This window comes from Jaculus jaculus, chromosome 2, assembly GCF_020740685.1.
Source record: "Jaculus jaculus isolate mJacJac1 chromosome 2, mJacJac1.mat.Y.cur, whole genome shotgun sequence".
In the NCBI taxonomy this organism is placed as follows: Eukaryota; Metazoa; Chordata; class Mammalia; order Rodentia; family Dipodidae; genus Jaculus; species Jaculus jaculus.
This window is the reverse complement of record NC_059103.1, coordinates 135,833,232-135,855,124: the sequence shown is the minus strand read 5'-3', so window position 1 is coordinate 135,855,124 and position 21,893 is coordinate 135,833,232. Positions and strand designations below refer to the sequence as shown.

At 40.7% G+C, this 21,893-nt stretch overlaps 2 protein-coding genes and 1 non-coding gene across 7 annotated transcripts in view; 2 read left to right on the top strand and 1 right to left on the bottom strand.

The window, feature by feature from the left end:
• Positions 1 to 5,152, top strand: part of Pde7a (phosphodiesterase 7A) — a 120,743-nt gene extending 115,591 nt beyond the window's left edge. For 3 of the 4 annotated variants that reach the window (XM_045143331.1, XM_004653318.3, XM_004653319.2), the window contains one exon: positions 3,384 to 5,152. In XM_045143331.1, the coding sequence (XP_044999266.1) occupies positions 3,384 to 3,589 (206 nt within the window). In that variant the 3' untranslated portion in view covers positions 3,590 to 5,152. Of the gene's footprint in view, positions 1 to 1,192; positions 1,283 to 3,383 lie in introns of those variants that run through there. The other variant, XM_045143332.1, reaches the window with a different exon arrangement.
• Positions 5,153 to 11,922: 6,770 nt separating this feature from the next.
• Mtfr1 (mitochondrial fission regulator 1) overlaps positions 11,923 to 21,893 on the bottom strand; it is a 43,463-nt gene continuing 33,492 nt past the window's right edge. For both annotated transcript variants that reach the window (XM_045144449.1, XM_045144448.1), the window contains exons 5-8: positions 18,231 to 18,466; positions 15,377 to 15,641; positions 14,574 to 14,742; positions 11,923 to 13,427 (exon numbers count right to left, since the gene is read on the bottom strand). In XM_045144449.1, coding sequence (XP_045000384.1) covers positions 13,359 to 13,427; positions 14,574 to 14,742; positions 15,377 to 15,641; positions 18,231 to 18,466 — 739 coding nt within the window. In that variant the 3' untranslated portion in view covers positions 11,923 to 13,358. The remainder of the gene's footprint in view (positions 13,428 to 14,573; positions 14,743 to 15,376; positions 15,642 to 18,230; positions 18,467 to 21,893) is intronic.
• On the top strand, positions 16,296 to 16,400 carry LOC123459186. Its single transcript, XR_006636087.1, has one exon. It is a non-coding gene; the product is annotated as a small nucleolar RNA U13 (small nucleolar RNA).

Genomic DNA, 21,893 nt, shown 5'->3' with positions numbered 1-21,893 from the left:
GGATAGGGGTTTGTGGTTTCAAAATAGGAAGGATGTTAGGGGTGGGGTGCAGTTCCAAACTGTAGAGGGGGGTGGATTTTTGGTAGCTGGGGTTAAGAAGGGCCTCTGAGCATTGGCTTGAACATACTGAAGTGTATCCATGAACCTGAGAAAAGTAAGGTTTCTAGAAATTTAGCAGTAATAGCACAATCTTTACTTCACAAGGAGAGTCTGAAATGTGACATTTACATTGTGGAAGACTTGACCACAGAGAGACAGGTAGGGAAACTGCAGAAGAGCGTGACACAGCCATGCAGGACGCCCAGCTTTTTTCTTTTCTTCTAGTCAGGGTCTCACTCTAGCTGAAGCTGACCTGAAACTCACTCTGTAGCCTGAAACCCACCCACCTCAGCCTTCCAGGTGCTGGGACTAAAGGCAGAGCCACACGGCCCCACTTCTTTAAATCTCCTATTGCCTGAGGAAATCAGTCCATAATTTAAAAAGAGAACTTGTGAGTGAGGTTTAAAATGTTTGAATTTTAGCAGGGTATAGTGGGCACAGCACTTGGGAAGTAGAGGCAGGGAGCTCTATTAGGAGTTCAAGATCATCCTCAGTTTCATTGTGAATTTGAGACCGCCCTGAGAGGCATAAGACCTTGTCTCAAAAAACCAAAGTGAAATAAAATAAAGAAGTGATTTTTATAAAAGGAAAGAAAGCAGATCTTCATTAAATACATCTTAAAGTAGAGGCCTTGTTACTGTTTGGCAGTTAAAACTGGCTATTCACAGGGACAAAAATACAGTAAATTATAACAGTCAACATCTCCTGGCACTTCACAACCATGGGAAGCAAGTACTATTTCGCCTGTAAAGCCTAAAATCTCAGGTCCAATTCCCCAGTACTTATGCCAAATGCACAAGGTGGCACATGCATCTGGAGTTTGTTTTCAGTGGCTAGAGGCCCTGGCACACCGGTTCTCTCTATCTGCCTTTTTGGCAGACTAGATAGATGATTGATTGATTGATTGATTGATTGACTGACAGATAGGTGATAGATAGAATTTGCTTGCAAAGCCTGTCAGCCTCGGTTCAATTCCCAACACCCTTGTAAGCCAGATGCACAAAGTGGCACACCTGTCTGGAGATCATTTGCGTAAGTTCCTTGAGGACAAAGATTTTATGTTTTGTTCTCTGCTCATTCCCATTCACCCCAGCACAGGGCCTGGCATAGAGTAGCACCTCATTTACTATGCATTGAGGGAATGAATCTATGAAATGAAGCCTTACTACAGATATCATCACTTGGGAGGCAGAGGTAAGAGGATCACTGTGAGTTTGGGGCCAGCCTGGAACTACAGAGTGTGTTCCAGTTAAAGTAAATTCAAGCTGGATATGGTGGCATACACTTGGAATCCCAGAACTTGGGAGGAAGAGGTAGGAGGATAAGGAGCTTATGGTCAGCTTCAATTACATCATGAATTTGAGGCTTCTGGATTACATAAGACTCTATCACAAAAAAGGAAACAAACAAAAAAAAAAAAAAAAAAACAGGAGGTCTGTTTGGGGAGATAGCTTAGGGGGAAAATGCTTGCCATGCATGAGAACCTGAGCTTAGAACTCCAGCACCCATATAAATGCCAAGGGTTGTAGTGCATATCTGTAATCCCAGTACTAGGGAGGTGAAGACAGGGAATCTCTGTGGCTCACTGGATAACTCGCCTAACCAAATGAGTGTCTTAAAAAGTAAAGTGGGGAATTACCATGGGATATATTTTATAATCATGGAAAATGTTAATAAAAATTTAAAAATAAAAGTAAAAAAATTAAATTAAAAAAAAAAAGTAAAGTAGAGCTGGGCATGGTGGTGCACACCTTTAATCCCAGCACTCAGGAGGCAGAGGTAGGAGGATCGCTGTGAGTTCAAGGCCACCCTGAGACTACAGAGTGAATTCCAGGTCAGCCTGAGCTACAGTGAAACCCTACCTTGGCGGGGGGGGGGGGGGGGTGAAGTAAAATAGAGGGTCTGGAGAAATGGCTTAGTGGCTAATGTACTGCAAAGCCTAAGAGCCCAAGTTCAATTCCCCAGGACCCACATAAGCCATATGCACAAGGTGGCTCATGCATATGGAATTTGTTTGCAGTGGCTGGAGGCCCTGGTGCACCCATTCGTTCTTGCGCTCACGCTCTCTCTCTCTCTCTCATAAATAAATAAATAAAAACAAGGTAGAGAATGAAAATATACCATGTCTAATACCACCTCCACACACATACACATACATATGTGCACAAACTCCACATGTACATACATATGCAGGGAGGGAATATTCAACCATCAGGCCATATATGACTTTTCTCACTAAAATATTGTAAGTGGATTGTTTTAATTACAATTAAGATTTTTATTTTGTGTTGGTTAAAATGAACCTTATGTTGTCTATGGTCCACATGACCCTTTGCTACAAAATAAAAGTATTATTGTCTTTTTTTCTTAAAAAGTCAGAGCTTTAGAGAGAAAATCTGTTTCCATCATATGTTATGGCTTAATTGATAAACTGTTCTCTAAGAGGCTCCTCTGGGTCTGGTGTGAGACCCTATTCACAGCTAATGCAGATCAGGTTCCACCTTGAGCAGAGCCTTATTCTAACCCAGATCTTGGAGGAGCCCACATCTTGGACTTCAGCTTTCTTTTTTTTTGTTTTTGTTTTTAAATATTTTATTTAGTTTTTTAAATTTTTATTAGCATTTAACATGATTATTAAAAAAATCCCATGGTTAATTCCCTCCTTCCCCCCCCCCACTTTCCCCTTTGAAATTCCATTCTCCATCATATTACCTCCCCATCACAATCATTGTACTTACATATATACAGTATCTTTTTTCTTAAATATTTTATTTTTCTTTATTTATTTGAAAGAGGCAGAGAGAGGGAAATGGTGTGCCAGGGCCTCCAGCCACTGCATGTGAACTCCAGCTGTGCCACCTTGAGCATCTGGCTTACATGGGTCCTGGATTCTTTGGCTTTGCAGGCAAGCACCTTAACTGCCAAGCCATCTCTCCAGCCCAACTTAAGTTTTCTTCTTGGGACTGGCCCTTGAATTGGGTTATATCCTATGAGCACCTCAGGGTTGATAGGACCACTGCCACTGAGCAGAAGGTGGTAATTTAGCTGAGACAAATAGCCAGAAAAGGTTAGATAAATTAAATTGTCTGTTGACCTGTAGTTAAAGTTCCATTGAATTACTTAAAAAATAGATCCATCAGAAAGATACATAAATTATGCATGTACACATACTCCAAAAAAAAAAGTATGACTTGGGAATAGGACAGGAGAACGTTGACTGTATATATAGTTAAAAGGTCCATTTCAGGGCACACATTAATGGTTTTTTACTCTATTTTGTCAAGGTTTTATGACTTACCTGGTGGAGCCCTTATTTACAGAATGGGCTCGGTTTTCAGACACAAGGCTGTCCCAAACAATGCTTGGACATGTGGGACTGAATAAAGCCAGCTGGAAAGGACTGCAGAGAGAGCAGCCCAGCAGTGAGGACTCCAACGCTGCGTTCGAGTTGAGCTCACAGTTATTACCTCAGGAAAATAGGTTATCCTAACCCTGCCCGGTGGGACATACTGCCTTCTGGAGTTGAGAAATGTGAAACGGGGTCTTGAGGTGAGAGAACTTACTCTGACTGCCGAGGTTCCCACACGACTGATGCCAGCATTATTTATTTCCAAGATTTCCTCTGTTGGATCATTTGAACCTACTTTTTAATTATCAGACCCGAACATACAGCAATATGCATTTGGCTTTTGTGTGAAACCCTGAGTGTGCAAAGCCCAGCAGGATCTGGAAAGGAGTATCAAAGGAAGTTTCTCTTGGTGTGCCACATGATTCTCAAAGCATTCATCTTTCATATGAAACTTGAACTGAATCTTTCAGCAGCAATCTCTTGGAATTCAACCAGTCTGATACAACAGTATATATCTGTACCTTCCACTATGTTCTCTCTGAGAAAACAGAAATGTGAAGTGCCCAGCCTCTGCTGCCTCTGGCAAGACTCAATGTTTACAAATCCATTCTGAACATACTGGTTCTCAATTGCCTTGGAGCATGATTGTGAAGGAACCACTAAAACATTTACAGCTCAGACTCGAGACTGCAGCTCTTCCCCGTGGTTTGCCTTTTTTCTTCCTTGGCCGCCAAATCCTCCCATTTTGCTAATTTTATTTTGTGCACTGGGAACTGAGCATTTATCACAGAGTACCACCATGCTTCTACTCCAGTGCTGTTTGGCAATGCAATTTTCTTTTAACTTTTAAGTTTTTAATTTGGGGTGGGAGGAGAGGAACACCAATGTCCTAGCTGTATTATGATTCTGCAGTGAAGACATTGCATGTTGTTTTCACTACTGTACACTTGACCCACACATGCAAGAAAAAGGTGGAATGTCTAAAACACCATAATCAGCTCAGGGTACTTGCCAATCTGAAATAAAGTGGGATGGGGAAGTGCGTCCTTCAGATTAAGGGTACTAAAGTCCCTTTTGCTGCAGTGTGTGAGAGGTATGTTGTGCGTGACAGTGTGGATGTGTGTTTGCGTGCATGTTTGTGCATGTATGGCTGTGCATGTTCTGTGTATCCATGTGGGAAAGGAGTGGAAATGTAAGCTTTTATTTATTATTTTAGAACGTGATGTAGTGAGCAACCACACTTGGGGGAGGGGAAGGCAGGTAAGCTGTAACAGATTGCTCCAGTTGCCTTAAACTATGCACCAAGCTAAGTGACCAAACTTCTCGTTTTGATTTGAAAAGTGCATTGTTTTTTGTCCCCCCCTTTGATGGGTCTTTTGATGTGAACAGATGTTTTCTAGGACAAAATTTAAGGACTAATTTTAGACTTAAAACATTCCACTTTTGTAATTTGTTTTAAATTGTTTTATGTATAGCAAGCACAACTGTAATCTAGTTTTAAGAGAAACCGGTGCTTTTAGTTCATTTGTATTTCCCTTGTTACTGTAAAAGACTGTTTATTAATTATGTTTACAGTTTGTCGCAACAGCCATTTCTTGGGAGAAAGCTTGAGTGTAAAGCCATTTGTAAAAGGCTTTGCCATACTCATTTTAATATGTGCCTGTTGCTATTAACTTTTGACGAATAAAAAACTATCTTTTCATATTTTTATCTTTGATATTTACCTTTTAACTCAACTGTTTGGAAATCACATGTTAAATTACTAGGCTGTCAGGTAGCTTCTTGGCTCTAGCATTTGCTCAAAGTCCCGCAGCCTGAGCTTTGTGCAGGAACTGTTCTCTGGGGTTATGTACTACTTACTACATCTGTGTCAAGGCCTGGTTGCATAGTCTGCTCAGTCGTGCATATGGTGGGTGTCAACTTTGAGCCAGGCTCTTGATTACATATTCTTTTGTTCTCACAGCTGAGGACTTCCCAAGTCTAAGGCATCACCTCTTGAGGCTGGAATACTTGAATTTATGTTATTAACATTTTCAAAGTAAGGTACTAAGAAACGGCCACTTAAAAGTCAACCGTATTTGTTGTACAGAAGAGTGATACATTCTTGTAGCAGCATAGAAAATGAATTTTAATAATTTTATTACAATATATCCAAAATATTTTAACATGTAAGACTGAGCTTCAAAGAGACATTTTACATTCTTCTTCGGGAGAGGAAGTACCAAGTCCTTGAAATCCAATGTGTGCTTTGTATTTACGGCCCATCTCAAACTCAGACTAGCCACATTTCAAGTGTGATTACCATATTGGAAAGATAGGAAGGTAGCAGAGTTGTTACCTGAGGAAGGTCAACTGGTCACTGATGAAGTAGCATCACCTTGGCCATTTTTGTGTGTCAAGAGTCTGATAAGGATCCTTACAAGCTCACAGATCATGTGTCAGCATGCAGTTCACAGTATTTTAAAGAACAGCATTAACATTTTAATTTGTAATGAGAAATATAACTATCAATCATTCTTTCCCTTTAGGCAAATCATCTTGACAAGCCATATTATGAACAGCTGTTTTATTCTGTGAGCATGGATTCTGGGCAAGGAAAGCAAGTTTCCTCATGCATCCATCTCCCTGTGGGGATATGCCTACTGATAGCCATGGTTGTGGACTAGGGAACCCTCTTCCATGGATGATGCTAGAGGTGTTTTTCCAGTAGTTGATTTTTCACATTAGCTTCTGATTGGCAACTCCATTATATCTAGGCTGTATTCTGCCTCTGTGATTGTTTACTTCTGCCCTGATTATGTGTCTTAATACCTCAAGGACTAGCTTTCCTGTTTACACATTCTCAAAGGAACACCTTGGTGATACTCCCATTTTATAGCCTACACCTGTAATGAACCAGTTGGAAAGTTGTATTATTACATCTGTCAATGTGGGAGTCACAGCCAGGTGTGGTGGCATACACCATTAATCCTAGCACTCAGGAGGCAGAGGTTGGAGGATCGCTGTGAGATCAAGACCACTCTGAGACTACATAGTAAGTTCCAGGTCAGCCTGGGCTAGGGGAAGACCCTACCTCAAAAAAAATTAATTAATTAATTAAATCTGGGAATCACCCTCTTATAATCCTGCTCCTTCTACCTATGTTCCTTGAACATTGATTTTCTAGAAAAAAAATTAAGTTGAATATTTAGAAAATGACATTTTAAAAAGCAAGCAAGCAGCCAGGCATGGCAGGCACGTCTTTAATCCCAGCACTTGAGAGGCTCACCATAAATTCGAGACCACCCTGAGACAACATAGTGAATTCCAGGTCAACCTGGGCTAGAGTGAAACTCTACCTCAAAAAAAAAAAAGAGCAAATAAACCAGGTTTGGTGGCTCATGCCTTTAATCCCAGCACTTGGGAAGCAGAGGTAGGAGGATCGCTGTGAGTTTGAGGCCACCCTGAGACTACATAGTGAATTCCAGGTCAGCCTGAGCTAGAGTAAGACCCTACCTAAAAAAAAAAAAAAAAAAAAGGAAGGAAGGAAAAGAAAAAACAAGCAAATATGGAATTGTGCAAAATTCACATGACTTCTAGATCAACTGAAGACCTTTTTGAGGCTCTGGGCCCAACAATTCAGTGGTGAGGGAGTCAACTTTAGGGGTAAAGGTATCTTATTTACACACGCTATAATGTTTGTAATGATCCTTTTTGTATAAAAGAAGTAAAAGTAACATTTTAGGTCCTTTACAAAACTGAAAAATATCATGTATTTGAGGTACAGGTTAGAGGTGCTACTGGTTCCTTCATGATTCTAAATACTTTTCCATAGTGCTCTCTTGGCTTTCAGTAAGCTCTTTTTTAAAAAGCTGTCAGAGCCTGGGGAAATGGCTCAGCAGTTAAAGATGCTTGCTTGCAAACCCTGCCACCCCAGGTTGAATTCCACAGCCACCCACATAAAGCCAACAGCCATTTGATTGCAGCCAACAGGAGACCCTGACTTACCCTCCACACACACACACGCACACACACACGTTCAAATGATTTTTAACAACTGTCAAATCACAAGTTTCAACTGTCTTAAAGCATGTATCTTAAAAGTATTTTAAGTTCCCTCCTAATCGGCATCTGCCAATTGGGACAATACACAATAACCAGTATCTAGTATGAATTCATGTTATTTTTAAAGAAATGTTCAAACTAGTCACCATAGCTTCAACATACATTAGAAACATACAGATGTGCACACAACTTGGCCTACAGCCTAAGAACCTGCAGACAGTCTGTATCATTGGGGAGACCCTCCGAAGGTCCATCTGTGTGTATAAGCTGGATGACTGTCACTGCAGGAGGTGTATGTGAGCTAACAAGGAAAGTAGTGGGTCTTAACCTCATCATTGCGCTTAGCAGAGGGTTGATGTATAGCAGGCATCAATAAACATGTGGATCAAATAAATTAATGTGAATCAATGTGGACTCCCCTCCCTTTGGCTGTCAGATTATCACTAAGGATTGAAACTGGTTTATTAGTTCCAAAGTTGTGTGGTAAATGGTGTGAGTTCCTGTTCAGTGCATGGCACTGGGTAGTAAACATTTCAGCGTATTGAAAGTTACATACCATGATCTCCATTCTCAACACATTTGGGTGACAGGATAATGTGCAGAAAATGTAATATGATAGTTATCAAAATTGTGCAAAGTAGTATTTTGTTTGATGGTGAAAATGACACCACTTCTAGTAATTATTTTTTGTTAATACTGAAATCAGCTCTCAAAGTTTTATAATAATCAGTATGATACTTTTAATAAACTACTAATTAACTTAAAATTTTTTATGTCTACCTACATTTTGTAAGTTGTCCTGAAATTCATTTAGTAGGATAGCAGAAAAGAAATACTTGTGCTGTTAATATATGATTTCCTTGTGGGCTGTTATCATGGTGATTCAGTCTACTGTGGTTTTTTCCACTGATCCTACCAATAGTCTAAGAAATTCCATCTTGCACACCTTTGAGCTATGTATTTACTGTAGATTTTTTTGAAAATAAATTTAAAGTATGTCTTCATTGTTTGGACATGTACTAGGAAAAACTGAAATATTATTGTAAGTTTCCTGAATCTCAGCTGAATATTTCTGAAAATGATAAACTTCTTTAAAATTTTTAATTTTTTTATGAGAGAGAATTGGCACACCAGGGCCTCTAGCCACTGCAATTGAACTCCAGACACGTGCACCACCTTGTGCTCATGTGTCACCTCCTGTGCGTATGAGTCACCTTGTGTGTCTGGTTTACATGGGTTCTGGGGAGGTGAACCTGGGCCTTTAAGCTTCGCAGGCAAGTGCCTTAAGGACTAAGCCATCTCTTTTGAGGAAGGTATCAGAAGTCTACTTGTCTGGGTTTGCTTAGGGTGCTATAGCCAGGTACCATTTATTGACTGGTTATAAACAAGGTTTCTTTTTTTACAGCTTTGGAAGCTGAAGATCAGAGTGCCAGAATGGTTGGGTTCCAGTGAAGGTTTCTTCCTGGTTATGGACTTGCTAACTTCTGGTTTCGTCCTCACATGGTCAAGACCCTTGGACCTAATTACTACTCAAAGGCCCCACTCTTCATCATGGGTTAGTTTCATCTGGTAAAAGAAGGATATTACATAAGTATGCATTAACTTTATAATTCCTCAGTGTAGGGCTGGAGATAAAATATTGCCTACTGTACATAAGGCCCTGGGTTCAATCTCCAGCAATACACCTACACATGCTAAGTAAACATTAGCAGAAAACTAGAATTATCTAAGAATCTTCACAAGATAGAGGGGTCAGGCTCAGATAACTGGAGGCTCTATAAAGTGGAAGTGGAGACTACTCGTGTAGTTTGGATGTCCCCCATAAGCTCATCTGCACCCCACATGGTAGCAATTTGGGAAGGGGAGCCTTGCTGGAAGTGTAATGCTGGGTGTACATCTTGAGATTAGCCCTTGGCTTGCCAGTGACAGTGGGCGCAATCTCCTGTTGTTATTTCCCACCTGTTGTGGCAAGGAAATGATGCCGTGCCTGTGCTCATGCTGTGCTGTCTCCCCTGCCATCATGTAGCTTCCCCTCGAGATGGGTTCCCCCCATCAGCTGCTTTGGGTTGGGTACTTAGTCCCAGCAATTAGTAACTACAACACTATTTTTGTGAGGCTGAGCTTCTGGAAGAGATCCAGTCATTCTGAAATGGAGCAGCCTGTTTCTCCCTTCTACCTGTTTCTGCTTAGGAAGAGAGCGTTTTAGACAGCATTAACTCCATAGCATGGTAGACAGAAGTTTGAGCCCTTCACCAAGTTATCCGATCCTTTGATTGGGTTCCTAACTTCTAAAATGTCTACAATGCAAATTGGTATTAGCAAGTGCTAAACTAATTATTCTTGCTAACTAATTTACTCAAAATCACAGATGCACCTTGTAACATTTATCTAAGTTCGTGATCCAACCAGCCTTGCACTTGAGGTTTTCTGCTCAGATTCTCAAAGAAATTTGAAGACTTGACTTGGGCTGGGCTGTGCCCCTGGGCTCATATTAGTCTACATTACAATGTTTCCCTTGTGGAAAACTACCTGGACACCACCACCCCTGTGATCTGCACCCTATGTACCTCTCTACTTTGTGACCAAAACCAGTATTTCAGAGTGACTTCTCTAGTTTCCATCTTTTGTCACTCTCAAGATGATACTCATTTCCACTACACAGTTCCCAGGAGTACACTTCCTTTCACCCTTCCACCAAAAACACCTGGTCAGTGAACAATGGCCATTGGACAACAATGATAGGTGTTTTATACTTCAGTAAAACCCTGGTGAGGATTCTCGCTTTTCTCCTAAGCTTAAGACTTTTCCATCTTTGAAACAAGCAATTAAGCAGGACTGCCTTATCGTGGCTACTTGGCATGAAATTGGAGGCACTATTTGGGCTACCTTGCTATCCAGGAAGTATCTACACTTGGGTTTTGCTCTAACCTTAAGGAAGGAGCCCTCTAACTTATACACTGGAGATTCTACCAAAAGAGAAATCTTTTGAGAAGTTCCAGCTGCAGGAACACTAATCTTCCAGCCTATATGGAGTGGGCTAAAGACAGCCTCAAGGGTGTGACAATGTACAAGACATCTGGAACCATGGATGTGCTGTTACTATCCTAGTTGTTATCAAGGGAGGCAGAGGTAGGAGCCTCATGATGAGCTTAAGGCCACCCTGAAGCTACATAGTGAATTCTAGGTTAGCCTGGACTACAGTAGCAAGACCCTACCTTGAAAAGACAAAACACAAACAAAAAAGGGGGGAAGGAATAGGTTCAAGAAAGTAAGCTCAGGGGCAGGGAAGATGGCTCAGTGATTAAAAGGTGCTTGCTTGCAAAGCCTGCCAGCCCGAGTCAGTTCTTCAGTTTCCATGTAAAGCCAGATGCACAAAGTGACACATGGATCTGGAGTTTATTTGCAGTGGCAAGAGACCCTGGCACACCCATATTCTCTCACTCAAACATATATATTTTTAAAACAGGGGAACAAAGAACAGCAAATATGTAGGGTGAAAAAGAAAAAAAAAAAAGTTAAGAGGACATAGGAATGGGGCCCTAGGAATAGATGAAGGCACTAGCCATTCTACCTGGAAGATAAGGTTTACAAACAAGTGCCTTCAACCACTGAGCCATTGCCCCCCCCAACCCCATTTTCCACCTCTGTAAAATGAATGTTAGTGGACTAGCTACAACTTATGGTAATCAAAACATTATACCAGGGCTGGAGAGATGGCTCAGAGGTTAAAGTTACAACACCTAACAACCCATGTCCAATTTCCCAGTACCCATGTAAAACCAGATGTACAAAGTATACAAAATGTACTAGTGTGCCCATTCATTCTCATTCTCTCTCTCCTCCCCTCCTTCCAAATAAATAAAATATTAATAAAAACATTATACCATGTTAATTTCCTTGCTGAACTCATCAGCTATAAAATAAAGAGTTCAGGTTGGGCATGCTTTTAATCCCAGCACTCAGGATGCAGAGGTAGGAGGATCACTGTGAGTTTGAGGCCAGTCTGGACTACAGAGTGAGTTCCAAGTCAGTCTGAATATTATAAAGAAATAATGTGTAATATGGGCTGGAGAGATGGCTTAGCGGTTAAGCACTTGCCTGTGAAGCCTAAGGACCCCGGTTCGAGGCTCGGTTCCCCAGGTCCCACGTTAGCCAGATGCACAAGGGGGCGCACGCGTCTGGAGTTCGTTTGCAGAGGCTGGAAGCCCTGGCGCACCCATTCTCTCTCTCTCCCTCTATCTGTCTTCTCTCTGTGTCTGTCACTCTCAAATAAATATAAAAAAAAAATTAAAAAATAAAAATAAAAAAAAATAATGTGTAATATAAAAGCATTTTGCTTACTGAAGAAAAGAAGCAGGGCAGAATAAAGAGGAAGGAAGAAAAGACAATCCATAAATATAGTATGGCTCAAGGAAAATATAACCATTTGCTTTATTTTAAAATAACTTAATTTTATTAGAGCACTAGCCAAAATTCAATACTGATATAAATATATATTTCTTAGGAGGTCAAAACATGTGTCAGGCAAATTTTGTAAAAGGCAGAATTTTGAAACCATATAAAACTTTTAGAAACAATGTATAGCAACAACATCCACAATTTGAAGTCAAACTATGTAAATACCTCAATTCTTGTATTCTTGTAAAGACTTAGGAGAACACACATTTTCAAATAACTTAAAATATCTATCTACATTTCCCAAGGAAATCCAAGGAAGTACAACTATTGTCTAGAGTTAAATATTCCAAATATGTACTCATGGTACAAGACTCTGACATTAGCTGTAGTTGAGTTTGTCAGAAATAAAAAATCATGGAAAATCAAGTACTTAAAAATGATTTACACCAAATCCTTATAAGCCTAGATGAAAAGGCAGTTTTCTACTTTCTAGTAACTCCTAAACTTCATACTGCATGCTATATTCATTCATTGGGATAGCATTCTGACCACTGATAAATAATTCATAGGAAATTCATCCACCTATTCAATAATGGTTCATTGTAAAAGACATTTTCATCAATATTAAAAAATTTTAAATCCATTATACTGGATTTTATGCTGACATTTCTAGAAATATTAACTCAGCAAAAAGTCATCTTTCTGATGCCACTTACTAAACCACAAAGATGGTACATACTGGCTTTCCCTTAAAAATGATTTAATTCAATAATTTGATTTGTCTCTACTTGACAAGTACATGTGCTTACTCAGCACTGGATGGCAATAGGTGTAAGCAGCTTTCCTGGTCCTCACCTTCCTTCTAACGGAAAGCATTACAGTTTCAGCAGAAAGTATCATCTGCTTCCTATGTAAACTGAGATCCAAAAAATATGAAATATGTAAGAGAGAAGTTCTGTTCAAGGCATTCCACAAACCTCCAATAACAGGCTGTACCAGCTGTTACATCACTGAACAATAAATGAGCGATGAAAATGAAGGAAGGTGGCAGAACCCTCATTCATTCCTTGTTCCTACACAAACTATTCTGCATCCAAATTCATGTATGTAAAACATATGCACAGATACATTAGTGTTCATTCATTTAAAATACAGCATAGGAGCATCCACAAGTATCTTTTCCTACGGTCTGAAATCTTACAAATGCTTTCAGGGCTGAAGCTAAACACGCTGGCCACACATTAAAAAATGTCACCAACACATGTATGTGAAGGAGAACTCCAGTCCTGACCAGCTCAGAAGCAAAACCAAACGCACAATACTTTCACTATTGCTAATCCTCTAGTTAGGCTACAAACAAGATCTCTGAATACTATAGTCACGAATTTACTAAATAGTGTTGATTTCTACTAGCCAGCTCAGCTCTCCAAGCCAGTAGGTGAAGGAAGCCTTCTGAACTGATTGTCCATTAGGAGTCTGAAACATTTTCAATTAAAGCCTTCATTTTTCCTGTGGACTTCAACATATGTGGGCCAAACTGGAAAATGAAAAACAAAACATATCAAGATTCTGCATCCTATAATAATAATCTCATGAATGCTTCTATAGAACAGGTAAGTACATAACCCTATAATAATAACATGAATACAGAGATAAATATTTAAGGGGCGATGAAATCTGCCACATCTTCACCTGGTCCGTATCTTCAACGCCTACATCAGATCTCACCCTCTGGATGATTTTCATAGTGTCCCTTGTGATAAATGATCTTGCTTTACTTTGAATAAAACTTTGGTTTGAATCCAAACACAATATATACATTGTTCTATGATTTTTAAAAATTAGTTATTAGGGGCTGGAGAGATGGCTTAGCGGTTAAGCGCTTGCCTGTGAAGCCTAAGGACCCCGGGTTCGAGGCTCGGTTCCCCAGGTCCCACGTTAGCCAGATGCACAAGTGGGCGCACGCATCTGGAGTTCGTTTGCAGTGGCTGGAAGCTCTGGCGCGCCCATTCTCTCTCTCCCTCTATCTGTCTTTCTCTCTGTCTGTCGCTCTCAAATAAATAAATAAAAATGAACAAAAAATATAAAAAAAAGTGCTATACTTATAAAAAATTAGTTATTAAAATGAATTTCAATTTATTATACTAAAACAACCACACGCAGAAAATTTCACACTGGAGATCACTAAACAGTGAGATTCCAGGAGTTAGCTTTGCTTTGCTACACATTTAAAATTTCCCAATAAACCGGGCGTGGTGGCACACGTCTTTAATCCCAGCACTCAGGAGGCAGAGGTAAGAGGATCACTGTGAGGAGTTCAAGGCCACCCTGAGACTACATGCTGAATTCTATGCCAACCTGGGCTAGAGTGAGACCCTAACTTGAAAAACCAAAAAAAAAAATAATAAAATTTCCCAATAAGCAAACGGTTACTTTTACAGGAAGAAAAAAATGAAATACCAAAGATGTCATCCTTGCCAGGTCTGCACTTAGGAGGGGATAGGGGAAGAAGGATCCGGACTTCAAGAGACACTGTCTTTAACAACAACAACAAAACTTTTCCCAGCTAGCTACAATCTACTTATAGGTAGAAAATAAATACTGCATTGCACCACAGGGCATGACTGAATGTATTGTGAACAAATTACCATCTAACAGAAAAAGAATGTGCACAAATACTCACCAGTGCTGTCTCTGAGGCAACCTCTGATTCTGGCTTTGGAATTCCTCTTTCAGCTTCACCTTGGCTATTGCTTCGATACCGATATGCAAACTTCTTTTTCAGAGCCTCTGCTATGAGGGCAGCAGGGTCAGTGGTATCCACTGGCTTAGGCTTTAGATCTTGCTCCGACCTTTGAGAAGGGAAGAAAAGCCAAGGGGATACCTTTATATAAGTACTCTGTGGCCAACAGTGCTTCTCTAACATCACAGTTACTCCATGACATTGATAAACATTGCTAACAGTGAGATGGAAGCTTCCACTTAATCTCAACAAAAGAGCCATTTAAGGCAGCTCCAAAATGTCACATACGCTCTTCTTCAAGGCAAGTTTATGATATTTACACAACAGGGATGATGTGATGGCTCACTGGGTAAGAGTGCTGGCTGCGCAAGTGTGAAAACCTGAATTTAACCCCAAATCCATATAAAAAGCTAAGTGGGCCTGCACATGCCTGTAACTCTGATGGGAAGATAGGCAGATCACAGAGAGCTTCAGAGTCTGTGCGAGACTATCTCAAGGGAAAAAAGTGGACGATAGAGGAGGAAACAATCTCCTCCACCTGAGAAAGCATATCTGCACACAAATGACACATACTGCACACACAGGAAAGAATGATACTTAAAGGAAAAAGGAACATGAAAAAACTATTTCACTAATACCTTAGCTTGTATAGGAGCTGCTGGAGCCTACCTTGTTGAAGTAAATTTTATTCATGGGAGTCATGTTATAAACAAAATTTCTCGAAAAAAAAAATGTGTCCTCACCTCTTGACTGCCCGAAGCTTAACACTGTTCATATCTTTCAGGATCTCTAGCATATCTGGCATGCCAGGTTTCTTTGGGTTGTTCTTAGCCAAAGTCTTTCCAGCCTTGGCTTTTTGCTCCTTTCGCTCTTTTATCAAATCAACAGCAGATGCACTTTGACGGAGCCCCAGTGGAGGGGGAGGTGGGGGTGGAGGTGGAGGTGGAGGTGGTGGTGGTGGCGGAGGAGCTGGTGCTACAGTAACAGATGTGGTAGAATCTAAATTACCTGCAGAAGAAATTAAGAAAAATAAACAAAATCCTGCAGGCAATAGATATAGAAGTATCAGCTTTGTTTGTTTTTATTTTTAAGAGGTAGGGTCTTGCTCTCTAGGTCTCAGGGTGGCCTCAAACACATGGAAATCCTCCTATCTCTGCCTTCCAAGTCCTGGGATTAAAGGTGTGCGCCACCATGCCTGGTGAAAATTATCAGCTTTTAAAAGCAAAACTGAGCTGGGCATGGTGGCGCACGCCTTTAATCCCAGCACTTGGGAGGCAGAGGTAGGAGGATCGCCGTGAGTTCGAGGCCACCCTGAGACTACATAGTGAATTCCAGGTCAGCCTGAGCCAAAGTGAGATCCTACCTCGAAAAACCAAGAAAACAATAAAAGCAAAACTGGGGCTTGCCTGTGAAGCCCAAGGACCCCTAATCGAGGCTCGATGCCCCAGGACCCACGTTAGCCAGATGCACAAGGGGGCGCACGCGTCTGGAGTTTGTTTGCAGTGGCTGGAGGCCCTGGCGTGCCCATTCTCTCTCTCTCTGCCTCTTTCTGTGTCTGTAGCTCTCAAATAAATAAAATAAACAAAAAAAATTAAAATGAAAGCAAAACTGTATCAGGGACTTTTGTATTCCAAAAACAATGCTCTTAAAAAGAACCTTGAGATCCTTTTATTGGTTCATAAGCGTGATGATTGGGTGTTCACGCTCTTGCGTGATGTGTGCCTCCCACTAAACCTTGTTACGCTCTGGCACATAACCCGTCTGACGTGGAAAAAAAAAAAAAGAACCTTGAGTTATATAAGAACAGTTCAATTACTTTGTTAAGAATACCTCACCATGAGCTACTGTACTAACTGAACCCCAATTCACCTGATGGAAAAGTTGCTTTTAACTTAACAAGGGTGTTTTTGTGATATCAAATGCTCCAGTTTGTGGCAATACGGCAGAATCCTTCTTAGCAGGGATAAAAAGCAGTCTACACTAAATAAACACCTCTACCTCAAAGCATGCAGGTAGACAGCTTACTACTGTGATAACTTTCAAATCAACTTGCTATCATACTAGCAGAGGCAGAAGGATTACATCAAATTCAAGGCCAGCTTAGTGTACATAGCAAGCTCCAGGCCAACCAGGGTTATATAGGCAAGAATCTATCTCACAAAGAGTGTCATAATTTATAAAACAGGAATTGTGGGGACTGACAAGATGGCTCAGCAGTTAAAGGCACTTGCTTGCAAAGCCTAATAGCCTGTGCTCGATTCCCCAATACCCACGTGAAACCAGATGCACAAAGTGGTACATGAATCTACAATTCATATGCAGTGCAAGAGGCTCTGGAGCACCCATACTTTCTTAGTGTGTCTTTTTTTCTCCTCCCTCTCAAGTAACAATATTTCTTTTTTAAAAAAGTTTTAAAGGAAATTATAAAATACTAAAAATTCAAATTTTTACCAACAAAGAAATTAAGAGTTGACTATAGAACTGCATGTTGGTGAGGGCACAGGGAAATAGTAATGATCCAAGGTTTCACTCAAAATATTCTGATAAGCAGGATGTCTAAAAAAACCCCAAAATTCTATCACTACTTATAATAATTTTCTCAGAGTACCAATAGAGGAAAGTAAAACCTTAACAGGGGAAAGAAAAAAAGGCAGGACTTCAGACTCTAAAAGCAAAGTACACTGCCCCTCACCCATCTGGCACCAGAGTGCCTTCATCTGTCATGCCAGGTTGCATAAGGTTTCCACGAAGCCACAAAGTACTTCATTCAGAAGTACTGTAATTAATCTATCATCTGTATCTTTTTAATAGAGCTGAATAATATGGAGCCATAGGAAATACTTTGGGTCAATGGGGGAAAATTCCCACTACTTGTTAACGGACTAAGATTTCAAGGCCATGGTTTCTTTTCCATATAAGAAATGGTAACACACTTTTTATTAAAGCAATGGTATTACATTAGAAGGTCTGAATTCAGTTTCTTATTACACAGCTAAAAGCATTTTTAAAAATATACTTTCCATACTCACACAGGAACTTGGTAACAGGTACTACTATCCCAATCTGCAGCAGGAAAGGGAGGTTAGGAGATCAAATGTTTGCCTCAGGCCATGAAAGGAGTAAACAGTACTTGGCCCAAGTCCCACCTAGGAAACACTGGCTCCTTTTACTAGACAGAAAACCACAGGATGTCCTCATGTCTGACAGAGGTGGGCATCATCAAACAGCTAAGGTTCCAATACAGAAATTACAACAGCAGCAGTTCAAATCCATGAATTTCAATGCTTTCCAAATAGATTGCCTAGTCACCTTCTCAAGAGCATCAAGACCAAGACCATTCAAAGCAAACACAGGTTCTGCACTACATTAGTAAAGCATTGAATCTCAAGAGCTGTTACTAATCAATCTCAAATTAAGTGGCATTCTCCTAACTTTCAGTTTTCCACTTAAAACAAATTTAAGCCCAGCACTCAGGAAGCTGAGGTAGGAGGATCTCCATGAGTTCGAGGCCAAACTGAGAGACTACACAGTGAAATTCAGGGCAGCCTGGGCTAGAGCAAGAACAAAACAAAAACAATCAATCAATCAAAAAAGTACCTGTACTGAGGTTTTGTTGCTCCTGTAGGGTCACAATCTTGGCAATCTGAGCTCTGAGAGCAGCAAGTTCATTTTCAAGAGCACAGATTTTCTGCAGGGCTTCCTCATTTGCCAGTGTTGCAGTCTTCAGAGGTGGCTCTTCTTCAGTCAAGTTTGGTAAGGAAATGTGCCTGCTTGGGGTCTTCTCAAAGAAAGGAAGGTCATCCTGAAGAGGGTGTTTTGATCTTACTTCTGTCCTGCAAGGAAAACATAAGGATGGCCATCACAGGATTTGTTAAAGGGAGATCAGAAATCAAAACTAACAGAGTATTGGTACAATAACCACAAACCACTTTTGAAGTTGATCTTAACAAAATCCTCTTCCTTTAAATGGTAGAAACAGCAAAGCACTTGCCAACCTTATGAGCTACATACCAAGCCAGAGATCCTGACTGCTACAGCATTCTTCTTAACATCTACACAATCACACAAACCAACACTATGAAAAGGTCTCATAGGATCCCAACAAAGCTTCTGCTAACTTGCACTTTTTTCCCCTCTTCAACCAAGAGGATTTTCAAAGCTCTTCTAAATGGTAATTACAATAATTGAAGGGCAAATCAAAGCAATATCGATTGGCCCTTCCCAGGGTCCTGGCTCTGCCTTCCAATGCATGGCATATATAACACAAAAAACTGCCAGGCATACAGTGACAACAGGGGTCAAATACAGTCTTAGAAACTGTAAGAGAAAAGGAGGAATCACAATAAAAAAGTTACTACATACACTCAATTTATTTGGGCATTAACTTTTTTTATTGGGTTAGAGATGGCTCATAGGTTAAAAGCTTGTAAAGCCTAATGGTCCAGATTCAATTCCCAGTACCCATGTAAAGTCAGATACACAAAGTAGCACATGTGTCTGGAATTTGTTTGCAGTTTCAGGAGGCCCTGGAATACCCCTACTCTCCCTCAATTGAATAAATGTTTTTAAAAAATTTTTTCAAGGGCTGGAGAGAGAAATGGCTTAGCAGTTAAGGTGCTTGCCTCCGGAGCCAAAGGACCCACCAGGTTCAATTCCCCAGGAACCACGTGAGCCAGATGCACAAGGTGGCACACATGTCTGAAGTTAATTTACATTGGCGAGAGATGCTGGCACACCCTTCCCTCTCTGCCTCTTTCTCTCCCCCCCTCTCTCTCTCTCTCAAATAATACAAATTTTTTTTCTGTTATCCATGATCCCTTATTTCCCTGTGGCTGAGCATAAAATTCAGACTTCCCCTTTAATCCCAGCACTTGGGAAGCAGAGGTAGGAGGATCAGTTTGAGTACGAGACCACCCTGAGAATATATAGTGAATTCCTGGTCATCCTAGGCTAGAGTGAAACCCTGTGACTTTGTTAGAGGATCTGGTTATAATACCTACTCTTGCATAAATACTCTGTGAAGTAATCCAGGCCCAGAAAGCCAAGCTTTGAATGTTCTCTCACATATGTGGATACTAGCTACAGATGATTGGACTTCTTTGTGAGTAGGAAGAAAACTCAGTAGCAAAGGCCAGTAAACTAGAAAAGAGATAAAAAGTGAAGAGAAAGGAAAGGAGGGGGGAACTTAATAGGATGATATTGTATATATGCAAATAGAAGAATAAATTACAAGGGGGGGGGAGAGGGGTGAAAAGGACCAAAGTGAGGTCAGGGAAGAGACTGAGTAAAGGAAAGGTGGAGGGAGGGCTAATCAAAATCTAAGAGGATATAAATAAATCATATGGAAACTTACTTTGTTGGACAATAGAACACTCAGGAGCCGCAGATTGTTGCTAGAAAATTTTCAGTGCCAGGGATGGGATACCTTCTAGTGAGGTGTTGGCCGGGGGGTTCCTTGATGCTCCCAAAACATTACAGGCCATTGCTGAGGCCCCTGGTTTCCCACCAAGAATATATAGTAAGACCCTATTGCTGAAGACTACACATATTTGAGCTGCAAGGCCACTGGAAAAGTCCTGCTGGAACTGAGCTGATAACCTCTTCCATGTAGACCAGCTGACAGAAAGCTAGAAGAAGCCATTCTGCATGCAGTTCAATGGGAGAGAGAAAAATCACCAGAGAAGATACTCAACAGTGGACACTGCAAGCCTTACATTTTGCCAGCCAGGCCAAATGAGCCAATGGATACAATAGTGGCACATCTGTCATGGTGGAAACCAACTGTGCTCTAATTGGACTGGAGGCCTGCTCCATGCGAGGGAATACATCCCTGATACTGAAAACTTAAAACAGGGGTAGTCATGAGCCCTAGGGCTGTAACATCTGCTGCTGTCTGGCTAAATGTATATACTATGCTTATCAAACTGCCCAGTAAGCACTTCTCTTAATGTTCATACCCTTATATTAATGCTACTCTCACTTTTGGTAGAGAACCTTCTCTTTTCAGATGGCAGTGACCTTGGGACGACTCAGAAGATATCATGGTGCTGGAAAGAAGAGACTGCAGTGTTCAGTACTGTAATATCTCTATCACACCTTCCAAGGCTCAGGGTCTAAGGCGGAAGAGGTGGCAGAAAGAATGTAAAAGCCAAAGGAAGGGTAGGACTCCTTACAATGTGCTCCTCCCAGACACAAAATGGCCTGGATATCCGTGACCTCACAGTGTCTGACGCTACATACACAAGATCATCATAAGAGGAGGAAAAGATCATGACATCAAAATAAATGAGAGACTGATTGAGATGGGGAGGAGATATGATGGAAAATGGAGTTTCAAAGGGGAAGGGGGGGGGAAGGGAGGGTATTACCATGGGATATATTTTTTCTAATCATGAAAGTGGTTAATAAAATTTTTTTTTAAAAAGTGGGCCTCAAAAGTGGAATGTGCTCAGGAAAGGAAACATAAGAAAATATATATGACCAATATGTAGTATGCTCATACTGTACAGTTCTAAATAAATTTTAAGAGTATGTAACTATTCATTTCCTCCTTTTTTCTATAACAAAGTTTTTCTAGCTTGCATCCATCATTTTTTAAAAAGTTTTTATTGATTTATTAGTTAATGAATTTATTTATTTATTAGAGACAGAGAGAGCGAGAATGGGTGCACTAGGGGCTCTAGGCACTGCAAATTAATTCCGCATGCATGCGCCACCTTGTGCATCTGGCTTATGTGGGACTTGGAGACTCTAACCTAGGTCCTTAGGCTTTGCAAGCATGCTGTGCCATAACTGCTAAGCCATCTCTCCAGCCAGCATCTGTCATTTAAATTCTTTTTTTTTTTTTTTTTTTTGCCTTAAATCCTTTTCCTTTGGAAAAGATTCAACTCATTTCTCCCTTTTACTCACTCTGCAAGACTATAGGCTCAGAAAACTGCTCCCTTTACTTGTATTTTTTTCACCTAACAGTCACTGAGATGCTATAACTCTAGTTCTTGGCAGGAAGGCCACAAGTTTAAAGCAGTTTGGACAATACAGTAAGTTCAAGGCCAGCCTGATACATAGTGAGTCCTTTTATCAAAAGAGTAGTAATAAGAAAGGAACCTTCTGAAGCCGGGCATGGTGGCGCACGCCTTTAATCCCAGCACTCGGGAGGCAGAGGTAGGAGGATTGCCATGAGTTCGAGGCCACCCTGAGACTCCATAGTGAATTCCAGGTCAGCCTGGGCTAGAGTGAGACCCTACCTCAAAAAACCAAAAA